Below are 22,473 nucleotides of genomic sequence, written 5' to 3' on the forward strand. Positions count from 1 at the left end.
TCTTACAGAATCAATGTAACCTCAATTATAATACTGGAGTGTTTTTCTACATACATTGGCCATCTGGTTTTAAAATTTATATGGAAATGCAAAGGCCCAAGAATAGTCACAATAATATTGCAAAAATGAATGAATCTGTTGTTTACAAAACAGAAATAGACTAGCAGGCTCAGAGAATGAAATTTTTATGGTTGTGGGGGTTGGGGGAAGGATGGGATGAAGGGATAGTTAGGAATTGTGGGACTGACATGTACACACTGTGATATTTAAATTGGATAACCTATTGCATAGCACAGGGAACTCTGCTCAGTGTTATGTGACAGAGTGGATGGAAGTTTGTGGGAGAGTGAATACATGTATTTGTATGGATGAGTCCCTTTGCTGCTCACCTGAAACTATCAAAAAATTGTTAGTCAGCTATATTCCAATACAAAATACAAAGTTGTTTTGTTTTTTTTTTTTAAGAATAAGTTTGGCAGATCTAATTACCAGATTTTAAGATAATGGTAATCAGAAGAGTGTGGAATTGGTTTAAGGATAAACAAATTGATCAAGTGGATATAATAGCCAGAAATAGTTCTAAGTATTTATAGTCAATTGATTTTTAACAAAGATGCCAGTGTAAGTCAGTGTGTGAAATTATTTTTAATGACTGATACCAGAAGAATTAGGTAAACACATGAAAAATAAATCCAAGCACAAACATTAGTTGAGATAAATCATAGATATGAAAACTAAAACTATAAAGCTTCTGGGCAAACAATAATTTTTGGCCTAGGGTAAGCAAAGATTTCTCAGAGAAAAAACAAAAAATGCTAACATTTAAAAAATGCTAAATTGAACTTGACCAAAATTAAAAACTTTTGTCACTTCCTGGGAAGAAATCATTTGTGATACATGTATCTGGGAGAATATATCCAGATTACAGTCAATATATCTCCAGAATTTATAAGGATCCATGATTCAATAAAAAATAACAAAAAATAAATCCAGTTTTTAAAAATACACAATAGACAAGAATAGACACTTCACCCAAGAAGATACATGAAAGATGAATAAGGATAGGAAGAGATGATCAGCACTGTTAATTGTCAGATATATGCAAACCAAAATCTTGATGATGTAAGGTTAGGTTGCTTATTTGATATTTCTCTTGTTTCTTCAGTAGGCTTGTATTATTATAAACTTCCCTCTTAGCGCTGCTTTTAGTGCATCTTACAGGTTTTTGGTTGTTGTGTTTTCGGTGGTTGTGTTTTCATTGTCATTTGCTCCTAGGTATATTTTTATTTCTTTTTTTATTTCTTCAGTGATCTGTTGGTTTTCTAAGCATATTATTTATCCTTCATGTGTTTGTATTTTGTGTAGTTTTTTTTATATATTTGATATTTAATTTTATAGTGTTGTGGTCAGAAAAGATGTGTGAAATGATTTCAATATTTAAAAATTTGCCAAAGCTTTATTTTTGACCCAAGATGTGTTTTATCCTAGAGCATATTCCACGTCCCCTTGAGAAAAAGTGAAATTTACTGTTTTTGGATAAAATTCCATGTGGATATCAATTATGTCCAACTGGTCCAATATATCATTTAAAACTTGTGTTTGAAAAGAGCAACAACAAAAATCCAAAGTTAGTAGAAGGAAAGAAATCATAAAGATTAGAATGGAAGTAAATGAAAAAGAAACAAAGGAAACAATAGTAAAGATCAATAAAACTAAAAGCTGGTTCTTTGAGAAGATAAACAAAATTGACAAATCATTAGGCAGACTCATCAAGAAAAAAAAAAGGAGGAAACTCAAATTAATAAAATTAGAAACTAAAAAGGAGAAGTTACAATACAAACACAGAAATGCAAAGGATCATAAGAGACTACTATCAGCAACTATATGTCAATAAAATGGACTACCTCTAAGCAATGTACAAATTCTTAGAAATATATAAACTTCCAAAACCAAACCAGGGAAAAATAGGAAATATGAATAGACCAATCACAAGCATGAATATTGAAACTGTAATATTACTGTATAGGAATGCAAGGGATTTCTGTGTGTTGATTTTATATCCTGCAACTTTACTATATTCATTGATTAGCTCTAGTAATTTTCTGGTGGAGTGTTTAGGGTTTTCTATGTAGAGGATCATGTCATCTGCCAACAGTGAGAGTTTTACTTCTTCTTTTCCAATTTGGATTCCTTTTATTTCTTTTTCTGCTCTAATTGCTATGGCCAAAACTTTCAAAACTATGTTGAATAGTAGTGGTGAGAGTGGGCACCCTTGTCTTGTTCCTGACTTTAGGGGAAATGCTTTCAATTTTTCACCATTGAGGATAATGTTTGCTGTGGGTTTGCCATATATAGCTTTTATTATGTTGAGGTATGTTCCTTCTATTCCTGCTTTCTGGAGAGTTTTTATCATAAATGGATGTTGAATTTTGTCAAAGGCTTTCTCTGAATCTATTGAGACAATCAAGGTGAAAAAACAGCCTTCAGAATGGGAGAAAATAATAGCAAATGAAGCAACTGACAAACAACTAAGCTCAAAAATATACAAGCAACTCCTACAGCTCAATTCCAGAAAAATAAACGACCCAGTCAAAAAATGGGCCAAAGAACTAAATAGACATTTCTCCAAAGAAGACATACAGATGGCTAACAAACACATGAAAAGATGCTCAACATCACTCATTATCAGAGAAATGCAAATCAAAACCACAATGAGGTACCATTTCACGCCAGTCAGAATGGCTGCGATCCAAAAGTCTACAAGCAATAAATGCTGGAGAGGATGTGGAGAAAAGGCAACCCTCTTACACTGTTGGTGGGAATGCAAACTAGTACAGCCACGATGGAGAACAGTGTGGAGATTCCTTAAAAAACTGGAAATAGAACTGCCGTATGACCCAGCAATCCCACTGCTGGGCATACACACTGAGGAAACCAGAATTGAAAGAGATACGTGTACCCCAATGTTCATCACAACACTGTTTACAATAGCCAGAACATGGAAGCAACCTAGATGTCCATCAGCAGATGAATGGATAAGAAAGCTGTGGTACATATACATGATGGATAATTACTCAACCATTAAAAAGAATACATTTGAATCAGTTCTAATGAGGTGGATGAAACTGGAGCTGATTATACAGAGTGAAGTAAGCCAGAAAGAAATATACCAATACAGTATACTAACACATATATATGGAATTTAGAAAGATGGTAATGATAATCCTGTATGTGAGACAGCAAAAGAGACACAGATGTATAGAACAGTCTTTTGGACTCTGTGGGGGTGGGGGGGAATGATTTGGGAGAATGGCATTAAAACATGTATAATATCATATAAGAAACGAATCGCCAGTCCAGGTTTGATGCAGGATACAGGAAGCTTGGGGCTGGTGCACTGGGATGACCCAGAGGGATGGTATGGGAAGGGAGGTGGGAGGGGGATTCAGGATTAGGAACACGTGTACACACGTGGCGGATTCATGTTGATGTATGTCAAAACCAATACAATATTGTAAAGTGAAAAAAATAATAATAATAATAAAACACTTGTTCAAAAATAAATAAATAAATAAAATATCAAAGTCATAAAAAAAAAAAAAAAGAAAGAAACTGTAATAAAAAGTTCCCAGCAAACAAAAGCTCAGGGCAAGATGGCTACTCAGGTGAACTCTACCAAAATTTTGGAAAAGAGCTAACACTTACATTGCTCAAACTCTTCAGGAAAATTGCAGAGGAAGGAAAACTCCTCAACTCATTCTATGAGACCACCATCACCCTGATACCAAAAGTAGGCAAACATTCCAAAAAACGAAAGAAAAAAAGAAAGAAAATTTCAGGCCAATATCACTGATGAACATAGATGAAAAAACCCTCAACAAAGCTCTAGCAAAATCCAGGAACACACAAAAAGGATCACACATCATGATCAAATGAGCTTTATCATAGAGATGCAAGGATTTTTCAATATAAATGAATCAATCAATGTGATATACCATATGATAAAAACCATATAATCATCTCAATAGATTCAGAGAAAGTTTTTGACAAAATTCAGTACTCATTTATCATAAAAAGAACTCTTCCCGAAAGCAGACATAGAAGGATCATACCGCAATATGATAAAGCTCATGTATGACAAACACATAGTAAACATTATTCTCAATGGAGAAAAACTGAAGGCATTTCCTCTAAGATCAGAAACAAGAATGCCCACACTTGCCACTATTATTCAACATAGTTTTGGAAGTCCTTGCTACATCCATCAGAGAAGTAAAAGAAATAAAAAGAATACAAATTGGAAATAAAGAAGTAAAATTCTCACTGCTTGCAGATGATATGACTCTCTACATAGAAAACCCTAAAGATGCCACCAGAAAATTACTAGAGATAATCAATGAATATAGCAAAGTTGCAGGATATAAAATTAACACAGAAATCCCTTGCATTCCCAGACACTAACAATGAAAAATCAGAAAGAGAAATTAAGGAAACAATCCCACTCACCATTGCAATAAAAAGAATCAAATACTTAGGAATAAATCTCCTTAAAGAGACAAGAGACCTTGTCTATATGAAGAAAACCATGACACTGGTGACAGAAATGGAAGATGACACAAACAGGTAACAGACATTCCATGTTCTTGGATCAGAAGAATTAATACTGTGAAAATCACTATAATACTCAAAGCAATCTACAGAATCAATGCAATCCCTATCAAACCACCAATAGTATTTTTCACAGAACTAGACAAAAAAACGTCACAACTTATATGGAAACACAAAAGACTCTGAATAGTTAAAGCCTTCTTGAGAAAGAAAAACAAAGCTGAAGTGCTACAAAGCTACAGTCATCAAGACAGTATGGCACAGGCTCAAAAACATAAATATAGACTAATGGAACAAGATAGAAAGCCCAGGGATTAAAACAACACACCTATTGGCAACTTACAATTGAAAAAAGAGGCAAGATTATATAGTAGAGAAAAGACAGATCAGATCAGATCAGTCGCTCAGTCGTTTCCGACTCTTTGCCACCCCATGAATCGCAGCACGCCAGGCCTCCCTGTCCATCACCAACTCCCGGAGTTCACCCAGACTCATGTCCATCTAGTCAGTGATGCCATCCAGCCATCTCATCCTCTGTCATCCCCTTCTTCTACCGCCCCCAATCCCTCCCAGCATCAGAGTCCTTTCCAATGAATCAACTCTTCGCATGAGGTGGCCAGAGTACTGGAGTTTCAGCTTTAGCATCATTCCTTCCAAAGAACACCCAAGGCTGATCTCCTTCAGAATGGACTGGTTGGATCTCCTTGCAGTCCAAGGGACTCTCAAGAGTCTTCTCCAAAACCATAGTTCAAAAGCATCAATTCTTCGGCGCTCAGCCTTCTTCACAGTCCAACTCTCACATCCATACATGACCACAGGAAAAACCATAGCCTTGACTAGACGAAACTTTGTTGGCAAAGTAATGTCTCTGCTTTTGAATATGCTATCTAGATTGGTCATAACTTTCCTTCCAAGGAGTAAGCGTCTTTTAATTTCATGGCTGCAGTCACCATCCGTAGTGATTTTGGAGCTCAGAAAAATAAAGTTTGACATTGTTTCCCCATCTATTTCCCATGAAGTGGTGGGACCGGATGCCATGATCTTCATTTTCTGAATGTTGAGCTTTAAGCCAACTTTTTCACTCTCCACTTTCACTTTCATCAAGAGGCTTTTGAGTTCCTCTTCATTTTCTGCCATAAGGGTGGTGTCATCTGCATATCTGAGGTTATTGAGATTTCTCCCAGCAATCTTGATTCCAGTTTGTGTTTCTTCCAGTCCAGCATTTCTCGTGATGTACTCTGCATATAAGTTAAATAAACAGGGTGACAATATACAGCCTTGACGAACTCCTTTTCCTATTTGGAACCAGTCTGTTGTTCCATGTCCAGTTCTAACTGTTGCTTCTTGACCTGCATACAAATTTCTCAAGAGGCAGATCAGGTGGTCTGGTATTCCCATCTCTTTCAGAATTTTCTCACAGTTTATTGTGATCCACACAGTCAAAGGCTTTGGCATAGTCAATAAAGCAGAAATAGATGTTTTTCTGGAACTCTCTTGCTTTTTCTATGATCCATTGGATGTTGGCAATTTGATCTCTGGTTCCTCTGCCTTTTCTAAAACCAGCTTGAACATCAGGAAGCTCATGGTTCACATATTGCTGAAGCCTGGCTTGGAGAATTTTGAGCATTACTTTACTAGCGTGTGAGATGAGTGCAACTGTGCAGTAGTCTGAGAATTCTTTGGCATTGCCTTTCTTTGGGATTAGAATTAAAACGGACCTTTTCCAGTCCTGTGGCCACTGCTGAGTTTTCCACATTTGCTGGCATATTGAGTGCAGCACTTTCACAGCATCATCTTTTAGGATTTGGAATAGCTCCACTGGAATTCCATCACCTCCACTAGCTTTGTTCATAGTGAGGCTTTCTAAGGCCCGCTTGACTTCACATTCCAGGATGTCTGGCTCTAGGTCAGTGATCACACCATCGTGATTATCTAGGTCTTGAAGATCTTTTTTGTACAGTTCTTCTGTGTATTCTTGCCATCTCTTCTTAATATCTTCTGCTTCTGTTAGGTCCATACCATTTCTGTCCTCTATCGAGCTCATATTTGCATGAAATGTTCCTTTGATATCTCTGATTTTCTTGAAGAGATCCCTAGTCTTTCCCATTCTGTTGGTTTTCCTCTATTTCTTTGCATTGATCGCTGAAGAAGGCTTTCTTATCTCTTCTTTCTATTCTTTGGAACTCTGCATTCAGATGTTTATATCTTTCCTTTTCTCCTTTGCTTTTCACTTCTCTTCTTTTCACAGCTATTTGTAAGCCTCCCCAGACAGCCCTTTTGCTTTTTTGCATTTCTTTTCTGTGGGAATGGTCTTGATCCTGACTCCTGTACAATGTCATGAACCTCATTCCATAGTTCATCAGGCACTCTATCTATCAGATCTAGGCCCTTAAATCTATTTCTCACTTCCACTGTATAATCATAAGGGATTTGATTTATGTCATACCTGAATGGTCTAGTGGTTTTCCCTACTTTCTTCAATTTCAGTCTGAATTTGGCAATAAGGAGATCATAGTCTGAGCCACAGTCAGCTCCTGGTCTTGTTTTTGCTGACTGTATAAAGCTTCTCCATCTTTGGCTGCAAAGAATATAATCAATCTGATTTCGGTGTTGACCATCTGGTGATGTCCATGTATAGAGTCTTCTCTTGTGTTGTTGGAAGAGGGTGTTCGTTATGACCAGTGCATTTTCTTGGCAAAACTCTATTAGTCTTTGCCCTGCTTCATTCCGTATTCCAAGGCCAAATTTGCCTGTTACTCCAGGTGTTTCTTGACTTCCTAATTTTGCATTGCAGTCCCCTGTAACGAAAAGGACATCTTTTTTGGGTGTTAATTCTAAAAGGTCTTGTAGGTCTTCATAGAACCGTTTAACTTCAGCTTCTTCAGTGTTACTGGTTGGGGCATAGACTTGGATTACTGTGATACTGAATGGTTTGCCTTGGAAACGAACAGAGATCATTCTGTCGTTTGTGAGATTGCATCCAAGTACTGCATTTCAGACTCTTTTGTTGACCATGATGGCTACTCCATTTCTTCTGAGGGATTCCTGCCCGCAGTAGTAGATACAATGGTCATCTGAGTTAATTTCGCCCATTCCAGTCCATTTGAGTTCGCTGATTCCTAGAATGTCGACATTCACTCTTGCCATGTCTTGTTTGACCACTTCCAATTTGCCTTGATTCATGGACCTAACATTCCAGGTTCCTATGCAATATTGCTCTTTACAGCATCGGACCTTGCTTCTATCACCAGTCACATCCACAGCTGGGTATTGTTTTTGCTTTGGCTCCATCTCTTCATTCTTTCTGGAGTTATTTCCCCACTGATCTCCAGTAGCATATTGGGCACCTACTGACCTGAGGAGTTTCTCTTTCAGTATCCTATCATTTTGCCTTTTCATACTGTTCATGGTGTTCTCAAGGCAAGAATACTGAAGTGGTTTGCCATTCCCTTCTCCAGTGGACCACATTCTGTAGAGAGCCTCTTCAATAAGTGGTGCTGGGAAAACTGGACAGCTACTTGTAAAAGAATGAAACTAGAACACCTCCCCACACCATATGTGCGCCCATGCACTAAGTCACTTCAGTCATGTCCAACTCTTCGTGACTCATATGGACATGAACTTCTCCAGGCAAGAATACTGGAGTGGATTTCCATGCCCTCCTCTAGGGGATCTTCCCAATCCAGGGGTTGAACCCATATCTCTTATGTCTCCTGCACTGGCAGTCAGGTTCTTTATCACTAATGCATCCACAAACATAAACTCAAAATGGATTAAAGAATTAAATGTAAGGCCAGAAATTATAAAGCTCCTAGAGGTTACCATAGGCAGCATATTACAAGATCCTCTATGACCTAGAATAATGGAAATAAAAATAAAAATAAGCAAGTGGGACCTAATTAAACTTAAAAGCTTAACAAGATGAAAAGACAATCCTCAGAATGGGAGAAAATAATTGCCAATGAAACAATTTACAAAAGAATAATCTCCAAAATATACAACAGCTCATATAGCTTGATACCAGAAGACCAAACAACCCAACCAAGGAGTGGGTAGAGGACCTGTTTAGTCATTTCTCCAAAGAAGACATACAAATGGCTAATAAATACATGAAAAGATCGCTAAATATTGGAGATATGAAAATCAAATATACAATGAAGTGTCACCTCACACTTATCAGAATGGCGATCTTTGAAAAATCTACAAACAATAAATGCTGGAGAGGGTGTGGAGGAAAGGGAAGTCTCTTACACTGTTGGTGGGAATGTAAATTGATACAACCACTTTGGAGAACAGTGTGGAGATTCCTTAAAAAACTAGGAATAAAACTACCATATGACCCAAGAATCTTACTATTGGGCATGTACTCTGAGAAAACCATAATTTAAATAGACACATGTCCTCCAAAATTCATTTCAGCTGTATTTACAATATCTAGGATGTGAAAGCAATCTAGATGTCCAACAACAGGTGAATGGATTAAGAAGTTGTGGTACATATATAAAATGGAATATTACTCAGCCATAAGAGGAATGCATTTGAGTCAGTTCTAATAAGGTGGATTAACCTGGATCCTATTATTCAGAATGAAGTAAGTCAGAAAGAAAAATATATTTATGTATATAAATGGAATCTAGAAAGATGGTACTGATGAACCTATTTGGGGTTAGCAAAGAAGACAGACATAGAAAACAGATTTGTGGACACAGTGGGGGAAGAAGAGGGAAGGATGAATTGAAAGAGCACCATTGAAGCACATACATTAACATATGTAAAATATTAATAGGTAATCAGTGGGAATCAGGGAGCACAAAGCTGATGTTCTGTGACAACCTAGAAGGGTGGGGTGGGGAGGGAGGTGGGAGGGAGGTTTAAGAGGCAGGAGACATATGTATACCCATGGTTGATTCATGTTGATATATGGCAGAAACTAACATGATATTGTAGAGCAATTATCTTCCAATTCAAAATAAAAAGAAACAATGAGACTTCCATTACAATGGAAAAAATTAAATATCTGACAACAATCAATGTTGCAAAAAAATGGAACAGCTAGATCTCTCATATGTTTCAAGAGAGAGTGTAAACCCCCTTTAAAAATCTACTTTGGAAATTTCTTATATAAAGTTCATTATATATTAATTAATATCTACTCCATAACCAAGTAGATATTGTTGAAAGTGAAAGTTGTTCAGTCATGTCTGACACTTTGCAACCCCATGGACTGTCCATGGAATTCTCCAGGCCAGAATACTGGAGTGGGTAGCCTTTCCCTTCTCCAGGGGATCTTCCCAACCCAGGGGTTTAACTGGGGTCTCCTGCATTGCAGCCAGATTCTTTACCAACTGAACTATCAGGGAAGCCTTAGATATTGTTAGGGAAATTAAAATGGAGGGAGTCTTGTTCAGGCTTCAGAAGCAGGAGAGCAGGCCTCTGACTTTACTTCTGACCTGCCTGGATATTGCCCAGAATCCGTGCCTGCCCACAAGTATAGCTAGTCAGGTGGCACTTTAGATGAGAAAGGGAGTGGGAATTCTTGAGCTCCTGGAAGTCTGGCCAACTGCTTGGGTTTTAACAAAATCCTATGACTCACAAGATTAAACAGGCAGTATAAATAAAAAGGCTAAAGTAAAACCAGAGCTGCATTTTTGTGCGCAAATTGATACCAGTTTGCAGCCTGGGATTATCAGCAGGAACTCCCAAAACTGCAATTTGAAGTCTCACCTGTGGAGTGGACAACCTGCCCAGGACTTTTTCCCAATGGGACCTTCAGATAGCTGTTCATTAGGAACTTCCAAGCATGCTGTTTATGTCTGGATGTTGGCTGGCCCAATTTGGTGATGTATGTGCTTATTCTTCTCTAGTGTTTCTATTTCTCTTTTCTTTTATTGATTGTATTTGAAACTATGTTAAATAATCCTTTATTCAAAATTAAAATTGTTTATTTGTGTGTAAAGAGTGGTTTCTTTTCTTAACAAATCTTTCCAATCTGACAAAAGTAAAAGTTTTGCAAAACAAATATAAAAAATACATAGTTTATGTTTCCACTTATATAATGTTGAAGAAAAGAAAATATTGATCTATGACTTGTATTGGGATAGGGTGGAAATGACTGGAAATGAACATGAAGGATCTTTAAGAAGTGATGAGAACTGTCTTCATCTTTTTCTTTTTTAATTGGTGTATAATTGTTTTACAATGTTGTGTTAATTTCTGCTGTACAACAACAAGAATCAGCTATAAATATAGCTATATCCCCTTCATCCTGAGCTTCCCTCCCACCCCCTACTCCACCCCACCCTTCCAGGTCATCACAGAGCACTGAGCTGAGCTACTTGGGTTATAAAGAAGCTTCCCACTAGCTATCTGCTTTACACATGGTAGTGTATACATGTTAGTGTTACTGCCTCAATTCATCTCAACTTTTCCTTCCCCTCTGTGTCCAAAACTCTGTTCTCTATGTCTGTTTCTCTATTCCTGCCTTGCAAATAGACTCATCTGTACCATTTTTCTAGATTTCACATATATACATTAATATACGATATTAGTTTTTTCTAACTTGCTTTACTCTGTACAGCATCTCTAGGTTCACCCACATCACGATGGATGACCTAATTTTGTTCATTTTTATGGCTGAGTACTATTATATTATATATATATATATATATATATATATATATATGTATTATACCACAACTTTATCTACTCATCTGTTGATGGACATCTAGGTTCCTTCCATGTCTAAGCTACTGTAAATAGACCTGCAATGAATATTGGGGTATATGTTTCTTTTTGAATTATGGTTTTCTCAGAGTAGATGCCCAATAGTGGGATTACTGGGTCATATAGTAGCTTTATTCCTAGTTTTTTAAGGAATCTCCACACTGTTTTCCATAGTGGCTGTATCAATTTACATTCCCACCAATGGTGTAAGAGATTTTCCTTTTCTCCACACCCTCTCCAGCATTTACTATTTGTAGAATTTTTGATGATGGCCATTCTGACCTGTGTGAGATGATATCTCAGACTATAATGTTTTGATTTTCATTTTCTAATACCGAGCAGTGTTGTACATCTTTTCATGTGTTTGTTGGCCATTTGTATACCTGCTCTGGAGAAATGTCTGTTTAGGTTTTCTGCCCACTTTTTGATTCGGTTGTTTGCTTTTCTGATATTGAGCTGCATGAGCAGCTTGTGTATTTTCAAGCTTAATTCTTTGTCAGTTGCTTCGCTTGAAACTATTTTCTTCCATTCTGAGGGTTGTCTTTTCCTCTTGTTTATAGATTCCTTTGCTATGCCAAAACTTTTAAAGTTAATTAGGTCCCATTTTCTATTTTTATTTCCATTATTCTAGGAGATGGGTCATAGAGGATCTTGCTATGACTTATGTTTTTCTCTAAGAGTTTTATAATGTCTGGCCTTACATTTAGGTCTTTTAATCCATTTTGAGATTATTTTTGTGTATGGTGTTAGGAAATGTTCTAATTTCATTATTTTACATGTTATTGTTCAATTTCCCCAGCACCACGTATTGAAGAGGCCATCTTTTCCCCATTTTATATTCTTGCTTCCTTGGTCATACATTAGTTGCCTATAGATTTATGGGTTTATCTCTGGGCTTTTATCTTGGTCCATTGATATATATTTCTATACTTGTGCCAGTACTGTACTGTCTTATTTACTGTAGCTTTGTAGTATAATCTGAAGTCAGGGAGATTGATTCCTCCAGCTCTGTTTTTCTTGCTCAAGATTGCTTTGGCTATTTGCAGTCTTTGTGTTTTCATACACATTGTAAAGTTTTTGTTCTAGTTCTGTGAAAAATGCAATGGATACTTGATAAGTTGCATTGGATCTGTAAATTGCTTTAGGTACTACAGTTGTTCTCACAATATTGGAGAATCATCTTTATTTTGATTGCAGTAAATGGTCACACATGTGTATGCCTGAGTGCATGCTAAGTTGTCTCAGTTGTGTCTGACTCTTTGCAGCCCTATGAACTGCAACACGCCAGGCTCCTCTGTCCATGGCATTCTCCAGGCAAGAATACTGGAGTGGATTGCCATGCCCTCCTTCAGAGGATCTTCCCAATCCATGCATTGAACCTGTGTCTCCTATGGCTCTGGCGTTGGCAGTCAGATATTTTACCACTACTGCCACATGGGAAGCCCACATACACGTGTACTCTTGTCAAAACACAGGGGATTATGTACCTAAATCTGTGCATTTAACTATAAATTTTACTTTATTAAAATTTAAAATGGTAGGCGATTGACTGAGTGCCAGAGCTGTCTGGAAGTTCAACAATGTTGCAGCAAGATTCATTGAATCTTCCAGTAAGTTTGTACCCATTTGATCTACACAATGTAGGCAAATAGGAAACTACTGGGGAGGTCTTCTTCCCATTTGCTTTTATCTGCTCTTTTGCCTTCATGTCTCCCGCCTCTCTACAGAGACCACTGTCTCATATACCTCTCATTCCCAATAGGGTGAAAAGCAGGAAGTAATTATCACAAGAATTTACTGTTTTAAGGCTCAATAAGCTTATTATGTGTTAAATGAATCAACTCCCAGATATTAAAAAAAAAACAAAAAACCTAAAATTCAATTAAAATGTTGTCTTCTAGAGACTTAAGAGAGCTTTCAGACAATTTTAACTAAAAGGAGTGAGTGTTGCTGTCATGAGTGTCTATGAACTCATGACATAAGGAAATGCTTATCTAACTTTTTCCACCTTGGTCCAGGACCCTTCACTTAGCATTGCTATCTGTAGTGGGGCAGCTATTACTTTGCTCCTGCCTGTTTTCCTCTCTTCTCACTGTCTCTGCTTCCTGGTTTTGGTCCAGGTCCCACCCAGATAGTGACACTTAGTTCCGTGACTTCTTTAAGATGGCTCCCTTGAACTTGGCTGTTCTGGATTCTCCAGCTTCAAGCCTTTCCTTATGCAGATTCAAGCCTTTCCTTATGCAGATGCAAGTGAATACTTCCTTGCATTTTGGAGTATATTACCTGAATCTTGGAACCCTGTTCATGTTACCTGTTCTTCCAGCCAGTCTCTGTCAGTGGAAAACAGAACTGGAGAGGAGGAGAACAAGAGAAAACTTATGAGAGAGACTTAAATCTGGGAATAACAGAAGGCCTTGTAAGGAATGCTGTTAATTTGTTGAATGCTCTGAGTTTTCTGCAAGGACAACATAACTCTGTTGCACAGTCATACCTATAAGAATGTGCTGGTGGGCAAAGTGTAATTAGTAAGAGATGCTGAATAATATATCAGTACAAGTGATTAGCACTAATAACAAAACTGCTCAAGTTATATGCTCAAGTATGTTTTTGCATAAAAGTAGCACCACATCACAATATCAATCATTCCAAAATTCCATTAGCATAATTTATATCCACTAAAAAAAGCTGCTGAAACCTGTATTTAAATAAATACTCATGACCATAATCATCTGCTTCATGTTGTCTTGGAATGTAATAACTGTTATAAGCAATTTCCACAAGAGTCGTTCTAGATAAGGAATGCCTACATCTAATTTTAAACTTTTAAACTGAAAACCAGAAAATAAATATAAAACCCTTATCATGGAAATAAACGAGATTTGTTTATCTCCTGTGGAGCTTTAGAAGTCATAAGCTATTTTTTTTTTTTAATAAAAATGGTCTTATTTTCTGTATCCATTTTTTTAAGAAAAGAAACATAAAAAAGTATACTGTATCTGTCCATTTGTGAGGCTTTATGTGCCTTTGACAAAAACTATTTCTATGAGGGTTGTCCTTGTAGTAGTAAGTAGAAAGCTTTTGCTTCCAGCAAATTATTTTTCCTGGAACAGAAAGGCAGAAGAAATCCTTCAGTGTCACATTATTACTTCAGTGAATCTAAAATTACATTATCTCTGTTCCCCTAGATCCTGTTGTTGAATCCCTCAATATGGTCAAGTATGAAAAGATCATACTACCATAATGAAAAGTATTATTGCAGATCTATTTTGACTGGTGGTATTTGGTTCCAACTTAATATACAGAGTGTATTCACCAGTCCTGACTCTAAACATGTTAGTTGAGTCCAGATTTCTCTCCACTTCAATTGCATTCTCAAAACAAGACTGTTATGCTTCTATCAGAGAACAGGAACAATTGTGCAATAAATCTATGTGCCCTTAGAGGTTGTTTGTAGCTTATTCTATGCTAATAGATGACATTTTCAAAATGATAGGCACCAGTTTCATGTGTGTTATCTTCAATTATCAACTGGTTGATAACACAGAATTTCTAAGAAACTTTTATGCAAATATATGCAAAGTATCTTATATTCAAATTATTTTGTTCACATTCCAGAGTGTTTTTCCCCACTCTCCTCACCCTGTCCCACCTACAGCCCACTGGTAAATGCATCTGCAGAGCCCTACTGGAAATAGTATGTCATACGGAAAAAGGTTAATAACCACTGTTAGACGGTTGGGTGGTTTATTCTCAGGCAATGTACAATATTGAATGATATTGTACATCAAGGTGATTTTGTTTGTAATTAAATATGTTTGTATCTGTGCATATACATATACCTGTATTTTTACAATGTATGTCACTTTCCTATGACAAGGGCAAAAACAAATATATAAAATATTCACTTGCTTTTTATCTGGAAGAAAAGGCAGCACTTTTAAATTTTAATGTGACAACTCATGCCTGTAGCATGGTCAGATATGTTTTGCAAGCAATTTGTTAAAGTGTTGAAACTTGGTATAAAGAAGATTCAATTCAGGATTAGTCATTTCTGTTTATTTCCATTCACTTATACATTCACAGATTAACAAGAAAGAGTTGGAGTTACAGATAACATGTAAATTGTTTTAACACACAGTCTTCCATACCCAGGAAAACTTGTAAAGCCTATGGACATCTGACCAGTGTACCAAGGCAGAAAAAGGTCAATGATCTAACAGACATGTGTCTTTTATAAAACTTCACAAATCAACTCTTAGTAATCCTTTGTTAAATGAAATTCCTACCTTTGTTTAATGCCATAAGACATAATCATAAAGATGTTTGCATTCTCTACTATTTTTGTGTTGCCTTATGGTCTTTGTTTTCTTAAGGAAAAGTAAACTCTATCTTTTGTTGTGATATAATTCAATATATCATCTCGTGAACTTGAAAATTTTAAAGAGTATTTTCTCCATGAAACATCATTTCCTTTGCTCATCCTATTGCTTTCAGAGCCTTGGTATAATTCTTTCTTCCTCTTTTCTGATCAGTTTCCTAGAGGAAAAAAGTGGTCTTTACTTATACTTTATTCCTCAGTCCACCTGTACTAATAGGCTAGGTTTAAAGAGTATTTATAACACATTGGTCTGGATAAGAGAAAAAAAAATAATATAGTCACCTTTCATCACTGCAGCTTTGAAGAACCCAGAGGTACAGAGAAGGAGAAAATGTAGTTGAAACTAGAAACTGCACCATTTGGGCAGTTCTTAAGATTGACAGATTGTTGGACAGCAGTTAAGTACCATATTCTCCATTCAAAACTTTCCCCTAAATCTTAGGAGCTAGAAACCTAAGAACTACATTTCCCCAAATCCCTGCCACTAAGACTTGAGTTATATTTCACAAATAAGAGATAACTCATATGAATTTCGAAAAGCAGAAGAGAAACAAATGGCATAATTGAGTCTATGGGAGAGATGAGAAAGAGGGTGGCTTTAGGAGGAGGCAATAGCATTTTCACAGATAAATCTGTGCTTTTTCCTGTGTATTGTCCACATTGCTGTTGCAGATGTTGGCTGCAGTTCCCTTCAATTTTGCACCTCTTTGTTTCCTCAATGCCAGAGGAAGCTTTTCCTAACCTTCAATTTTCCAATTCCTCCAATCATTTTGCAAGATTTTAGTTTCCTGTACTAAATGACTTTTTTTTTTTTTCTGGAAATACCTTAGCTATCTGAATCATGATAATAGACTTCACTGGTTGCTACATGCTTCCATTGTATAAGGTTTTAGATAATTCTGAGTGAGCCATAAATGTAGTCTATTTATAGAGCTCTTTTTACCTATACAAATGTCTAACCTTAATGACCTTTCAAAAAAATAAAACCAATCTTGAACAAATATTCATCTTTATTGGTTTTAGCTATTTCTACATAGCTAAAACCTTACTTTTCTATAAGTTGCATGATAAAGATGATTTTCCTATTGTGTAGACTATCGTTTGCATCCTTATGCATGTATCTTCAAATCTGCTCTTATATTTACTTACCAATTCAGTTTCCTTGGTGAATATTTACTGAGGACTAACTTGGTGCCCGGAGAAGGCAATGGCACCCCACTCCAGTACTCTTGCCTGGAAAATCCCATGGATGGAGGAGCCTGGTGGGCTTCAGTCCATGGGGTCGCTAAGAGTTGGACACGACTGAAGCGACTTGGCAGCAGCAGCAGCAGCAACTTGGTGCCAGGAACTACAAATACCTGTAATATCATGAGGATTAAAATAGTGCTGGTCCCTTGCCTTCATATGCTCCAAATGCAGCAAAGATTGGAAAAGAATCTGCAAAGGGTAGAACATATTAGGTACAACTAGATCCTATATAGGTTTTCAAGTCATAGAAAGATTTTGGCATAAGAATGATGAGGAAAAAAATGATTTGATAAAATCTGATTTTTTGAAAAATCACTTGTTTTATGGGAAAAAGTTAGATTGGATGGGAAAACAATGAGATATATAAATAAAAATTAAGAAGTTGCTACATTAAACCAAATGAGAGATATAGGGGTCTGGGGAAATAATCACAGCCTGAACTACGGTGGGGAGCATAGAGATGGAGAAAAGTGAATTGATTCAAGAAATGTCTAGGAATTAACACAAAAGGTGAGAACTTACGGGACATGTGTGATAAAGAGACAGAAGAGACAAGAGTGGCTCCAAAGTGCTTACATTTTGGGGAACTAGGTAGATAGCAGTATCATGACTATGACAGGCTATATAGGAAAACAAAGTGGAAGTGGGGTGAGGTGGAAACCAAACATCCCAGGTTGTGACTTAGACATGCTGGGTTTGCACTACTGGTGAGACACCATGTGGGCATGTCCAGTGGGATGACAGAGGTGCAGATTTGACAAGCAGATAAAAGCTCTGGTCTGAGAACAGATGCATACTCAGGCCCTGTCAGAATATGGACTCCAAGTGCAGCCGTAGGAGCGAATCTGTTGACTCAGGCTCACGTACAGACTGCAGAGAACAACAGACTAACTTTGCAGGAGCAGCATGATTCCCCTTTTCTTAGCTGTGTCAAAGACTGACTATCTCATGTTGGACAGGAACTCTGACATAAAATAACACACGTTTCTCTAATTTCCCAAATTCTTTTTATTTCAACAGATAAAACCACTACATAAAGGACATTTCATTAATGAGTTAATTAGCTGGATCACATATATTAATTGGATTCTAATAATTTACTATGACAACAGATGATACAGTAGCACGCACATTTTCTAGAGCAAAATAATTCTCCAGGAGGAAACAATAAGCCTCTAACCACAATTATCTATTAGCATTTTATGCAAAATAACGTCCTTCTAAAAGACAAAAAGCTTCTTCTTGGACAGTTATGTCAGGCCTAAGAAAAAAATGAATTCTTCAATTATATATTATAGATATAATTATTTGTCAACTGAGATCACGGCATCTGGTCCCATCACTTCATGGGAAGTAGATGGGGAAACAGTGGAAGGAGTGTCAGAGTTTATTTTTTGGGGCTCCAAAATCACTGCAGATGGTGATTGCAGCCATGAAATTAAAAGACGCTTAGCTTACTCCTTGGAAGGAAAGTTATGACCGACCTAGACAGCATATTCAAAAGCAGAGACATTACTTTGCCAACAAAGGTCTGTATGGTCAAGGCTATGGTTTTTCCAGTGGTCATGTATGGATGTGAGAGTTGGACTGTGAAGAAAGCTGACCACCGAAGAATTGATGCTTTTGAACTGTGGTGTTGGAGAAGACTCTTGAAGAGTCCCTTGGACTGCAAGGAGATCCAACCAGTCCATTCTAAAGGGGATCAGTCCTGGGTGTTCTTTGGAAGGAATGATGCTAAAGCTGAAACTCCAATACTTTAGCCACCTCATGCGAAGAGTTGACTCATTGGAAAAGACTCTGATGCTGGGAGGGATTGGGGGCAGGAGGAGAAGGGGACGGCAGAGGATGAGATGGCTGGATGGCATCACCAATTCAATGGACATGAGTTTGAGTAAACTCTGGGAGTCGGTGATGGACAGGGAGGCCTGGCGTGCTTCGATTCATGGGGTCTCAAAGAGTCGGACACAACTGAGCGACTGAACTGAACTGAACTATTCAGTCTTAACACTTAATTTAACTTCCACTGTTTTCATTCTTTTTCAGTATTTCAAAAGCACAGTTCATTTCAAGACCATTCATTTATTTCTAGCATGAAAATAATTAAGAGACATAGTATGAATTTTAAATGTATCCATAAAATATATCACTCCTGTTCACTAAGTTAATATTTATAACTAAATGCAACAGTCATGCTGAATTTACTTAAACTTTAAGGGAGTAAATTCAGTCATACTTATAAACATATGTTTACGATGAAGCTTCATTAATAGCATCCAAAATTCAGTTATTTTAACATCTCAATTATTTTTTACAAATGTAATTGAGTTTTAACATCTTTGGTTGGATAATATTGAAATAAAAATTGCATTCACAAAATCATTAAAGAAAAGAACTATAGCATCTATGTTCCACTGTTTATAGATAAAATTTTATTATGTATATATTCCTAAGTTATCCAAAAATATAGCTAATTATTTCAAAAGAAGGATAATTTATGTTGAAATTGGTCCAAATTGAACCTTTCCAAAGTGGAATGCATGTAATGTTTTTAGTAGTTCTTACCAGATAGGTTCCATTTTGATGAAATTATATTGTTTTATGAATCATGAATGGGTCCATGGAAGATGAATTAAAAAAAATAATAACACTGCAGTAAACACATTACACCTATGTACCAGTGCAAAACCTGCTTACGAATAAGCACAAAATGTTACAAAATGCCATAAAACTATTTCCTAATCTGATTTAATTCTCGGTGAAGACAAGCTCAGCTTCAATACAGAAATACTTTGTTCAAAAAGTTTTAACAATTAGCAATGGTTTTTCCTGTGGTCATGTATGGATATGAGAGTTGGACTGTGAAGAAGGCTGAGCGCCAAAGAATTGATGCTTTTGGACTGTGGTGTTGGAGAAGACTCTTGAGAGTCCCTTGGACTGCAAGGAGATACAACCAGTCCATTCTGAAGGAGATCAGCCCTGGGATTTCTTTGGAAGGAATAAGGCTAAAGCTGAAACTCCAGTACTTTGGCCACCTCATGTGAAGAGCTGACTCATTGGAAAAGACTCTGACTCCTTGCTGGGAGGGATTGGGAGCAGGAGGAGAAGGAGACGACAGAGGATGAGATGGCTGGATGGCATCACTGACTCGATGGACATGAGTCTGAGTGAACTCCGGGAGTTGGTGATGGACAGGGAGGCCTGGCGTGCTGTGATTCATGGGGTCGCAAAGAGTCGGACACAACTGAGCAACTGAACTGAATTGAACTGAAACATATTGCATTGCATCCTTATTTGTTATCCAGATAGTAACTATATAAAGCAGAGACAACTTGTAATGAGAAGTTGAATGAAGGTTTATATTTCTCTGAGAATTTCAGCCTTCAATTCTAAGTTGAAGAAACTTTTAGTTAGATGTGCATTTGGTTTTAAAAAAACAAATGGGTAACTGAATGGTAAAGATTTCCCATATCATTTGTCAAAATGCTAATCACACAGAAAATTTCAGTTTATTTCCTTGAAGTCATCCAAATAGTTGGTAACATTTACCTACAGTGTTCTCTGATGGTTTTAGTCCATAGGAAGAATAACAAAAAGCCAAAATACAACAGAGAAGAGACTATGCCTTTCTAGGGAAATTGGTGTTGGTAGACTTTCCATCAGATAAGGGGGGAACAGTGAATTATACATCATCCCCAACCTATTCTCTAATGTGATTTGAGAGTCAGCTTTTTTTACCCACATCTTTTGGCAATGCTGCTAACATCAATTCCTTGTTCATGTTTCCTTCATTCTTGGAAACAGTCAAAACCATTTCTCTCTGCTTTTACTCATGATTCAACCTACTATCCAAGTAACCATAAGCAAACTGTTATGTTGCCTTGTCTTTGAATTTGAATGTTTTTATTAGACTCTGCCAGCCAGTTTTCCATGAATTACACTGCATATGCTTCCAATCAAATGCTTCCTTAAAATGGGAAATGAGGATGCACCTGCGTGCTGTCCTAAACCAGGTTTACAGCTCTGGTCAGAATTCATCCATGGATTTCCACATTTCCACAGTTGCCTTAGACGTTGGTAACTTCTGTGAAAGAATCGTTGGGACCATTATTCTTTGTGACTTGCATGTGCTTTTTAGCCTTGAATGTCACAGACACCTCAGAGTGAATGGCATCCAACCTCTGCTCACAGCGAAACGCTGAGAGGAAAGCCTTTCTATAGTTGCTGTTCATCCAGCCGTAGAGAAGGGGATTGGCAAAGGTAGAGCACATGGCAATGATGTGGAACACAGTGAAGATGAGTTTGTATTCCTTCAGGTCCAAGACGTGGCTGTCAATGTCAACAGCAAGTTGGAAGGCATGGAGGGGCAACCAGCTGACTGCAAACACCACCACCACACACACCAGCATTTTGGTGGTTTTTTGCCTCCGCTGATGGTAGTGGTCATGAGCAGCTCCAGGACTGACATGGTTCTTAAGCTTACTCCAGATACGAGTGTAGGAAAAAGAGATGATGCCCAGAGGCAAAACATACAGGATTAGTAAGGAGGAAAGACTATAGACAGTGCCATAGATGCCCTTCTCCTCTCCAGGCCACTTCTCAGTACAGGCCACAATCTCAAAGTCAGGAATAATCTCAATCAGTGAATACTCCCGGAAGATGGCCAGGGGGCTTGCTAGCAGGGCGCTGACACCCCAAGCCAAGCCAATAATCAAGAAACTGATTTGCTTGGAAATCTTGCTCTCGAGGTGGTAGACAATGCAACGATGCCGGTCCAAGGCAATCACTGTCAAGGTGATGGTGGACACTTGTACGGCCAGGCCCTGGGCATATGGCACCAAGTGGCAGAGGACAGGACCCATTTTCCACTCCCCCATTAAGGTGTAGGTAAGTGTAAACGGCAAGCACAGGGTGTTCACTAGAAGATCTGCCACAGCCAGATTGGCAATAAAGAAGTTGGTTACTGTACGCATGCTCTTGAATTTGATCACCACATGGATCACCAAGGAATTGCCAATCACCCCAAGCAAGATGATGGAGCAGTAGGCCAATATAAGGACAACCTGTACCTCAATCAGCTTGGTGCTGTCTATAAGCTCCGGTTCAGAGTCAGGGGCCAGCTCCCCTGGAAGAGTGGTGTGTCCTGGACCAAACAGATCCACTTTCATTTCTTCCACTGTCTGGTTCTCATCAGCCTCTGCACCTAATGGGCCCATTTTCATCAGCTAGCACAAGAATCTACAATTTAAAAAATGAACAAGTATGAAACAAGGAAAGCATAAAGGTGCAAAGAATATCACAAATGGATTGGTTTCATTTTGGCTGGGGTTCAAAGTACCTGTCCTTTGACCCCTAAAGTATCCAGGTCCCACAGGAATGGCCTGCAGTGACTTTGTTTCCAGTTGGAGGCACATGGTCCCTGGCTTCAGTCACACCACTTTCTCCCCGTGTCCCTCTAGCTGGAGCTAGTGATGATTCTTTGCTCTTGCTTATCCCTGTGTGGCCTCAACATCCTCTGC

The 22,473-nt window shown here is 37.7% G+C and overlaps 1 protein-coding gene across 1 annotated transcript; it reads right to left on the minus strand.

Moving 5' to 3' along the window:
• Positions 1-21,021: 21,021 nt before the first annotated feature.
• NPY2R (neuropeptide Y receptor Y2) lies at positions 21,022-22,176 on the minus strand. Its single transcript, XM_055550002.1, has one exon. It carries the CDS (start codon positions 22,174-22,176, stop codon positions 21,022-21,024), a length of 1,155 nt encoding a protein of 384 aa, XP_055405977.1.
• Positions 22,177-22,473: the final 297 nt, after the last annotated feature.

Source organism: Bubalus kerabau, chromosome 16 (genome assembly GCF_029407905.1).
Source record: "Bubalus kerabau isolate K-KA32 ecotype Philippines breed swamp buffalo chromosome 16, PCC_UOA_SB_1v2, whole genome shotgun sequence".
NCBI classification, from domain to species: domain Eukaryota; kingdom Metazoa; phylum Chordata; class Mammalia; order Artiodactyla; family Bovidae; genus Bubalus; species Bubalus kerabau.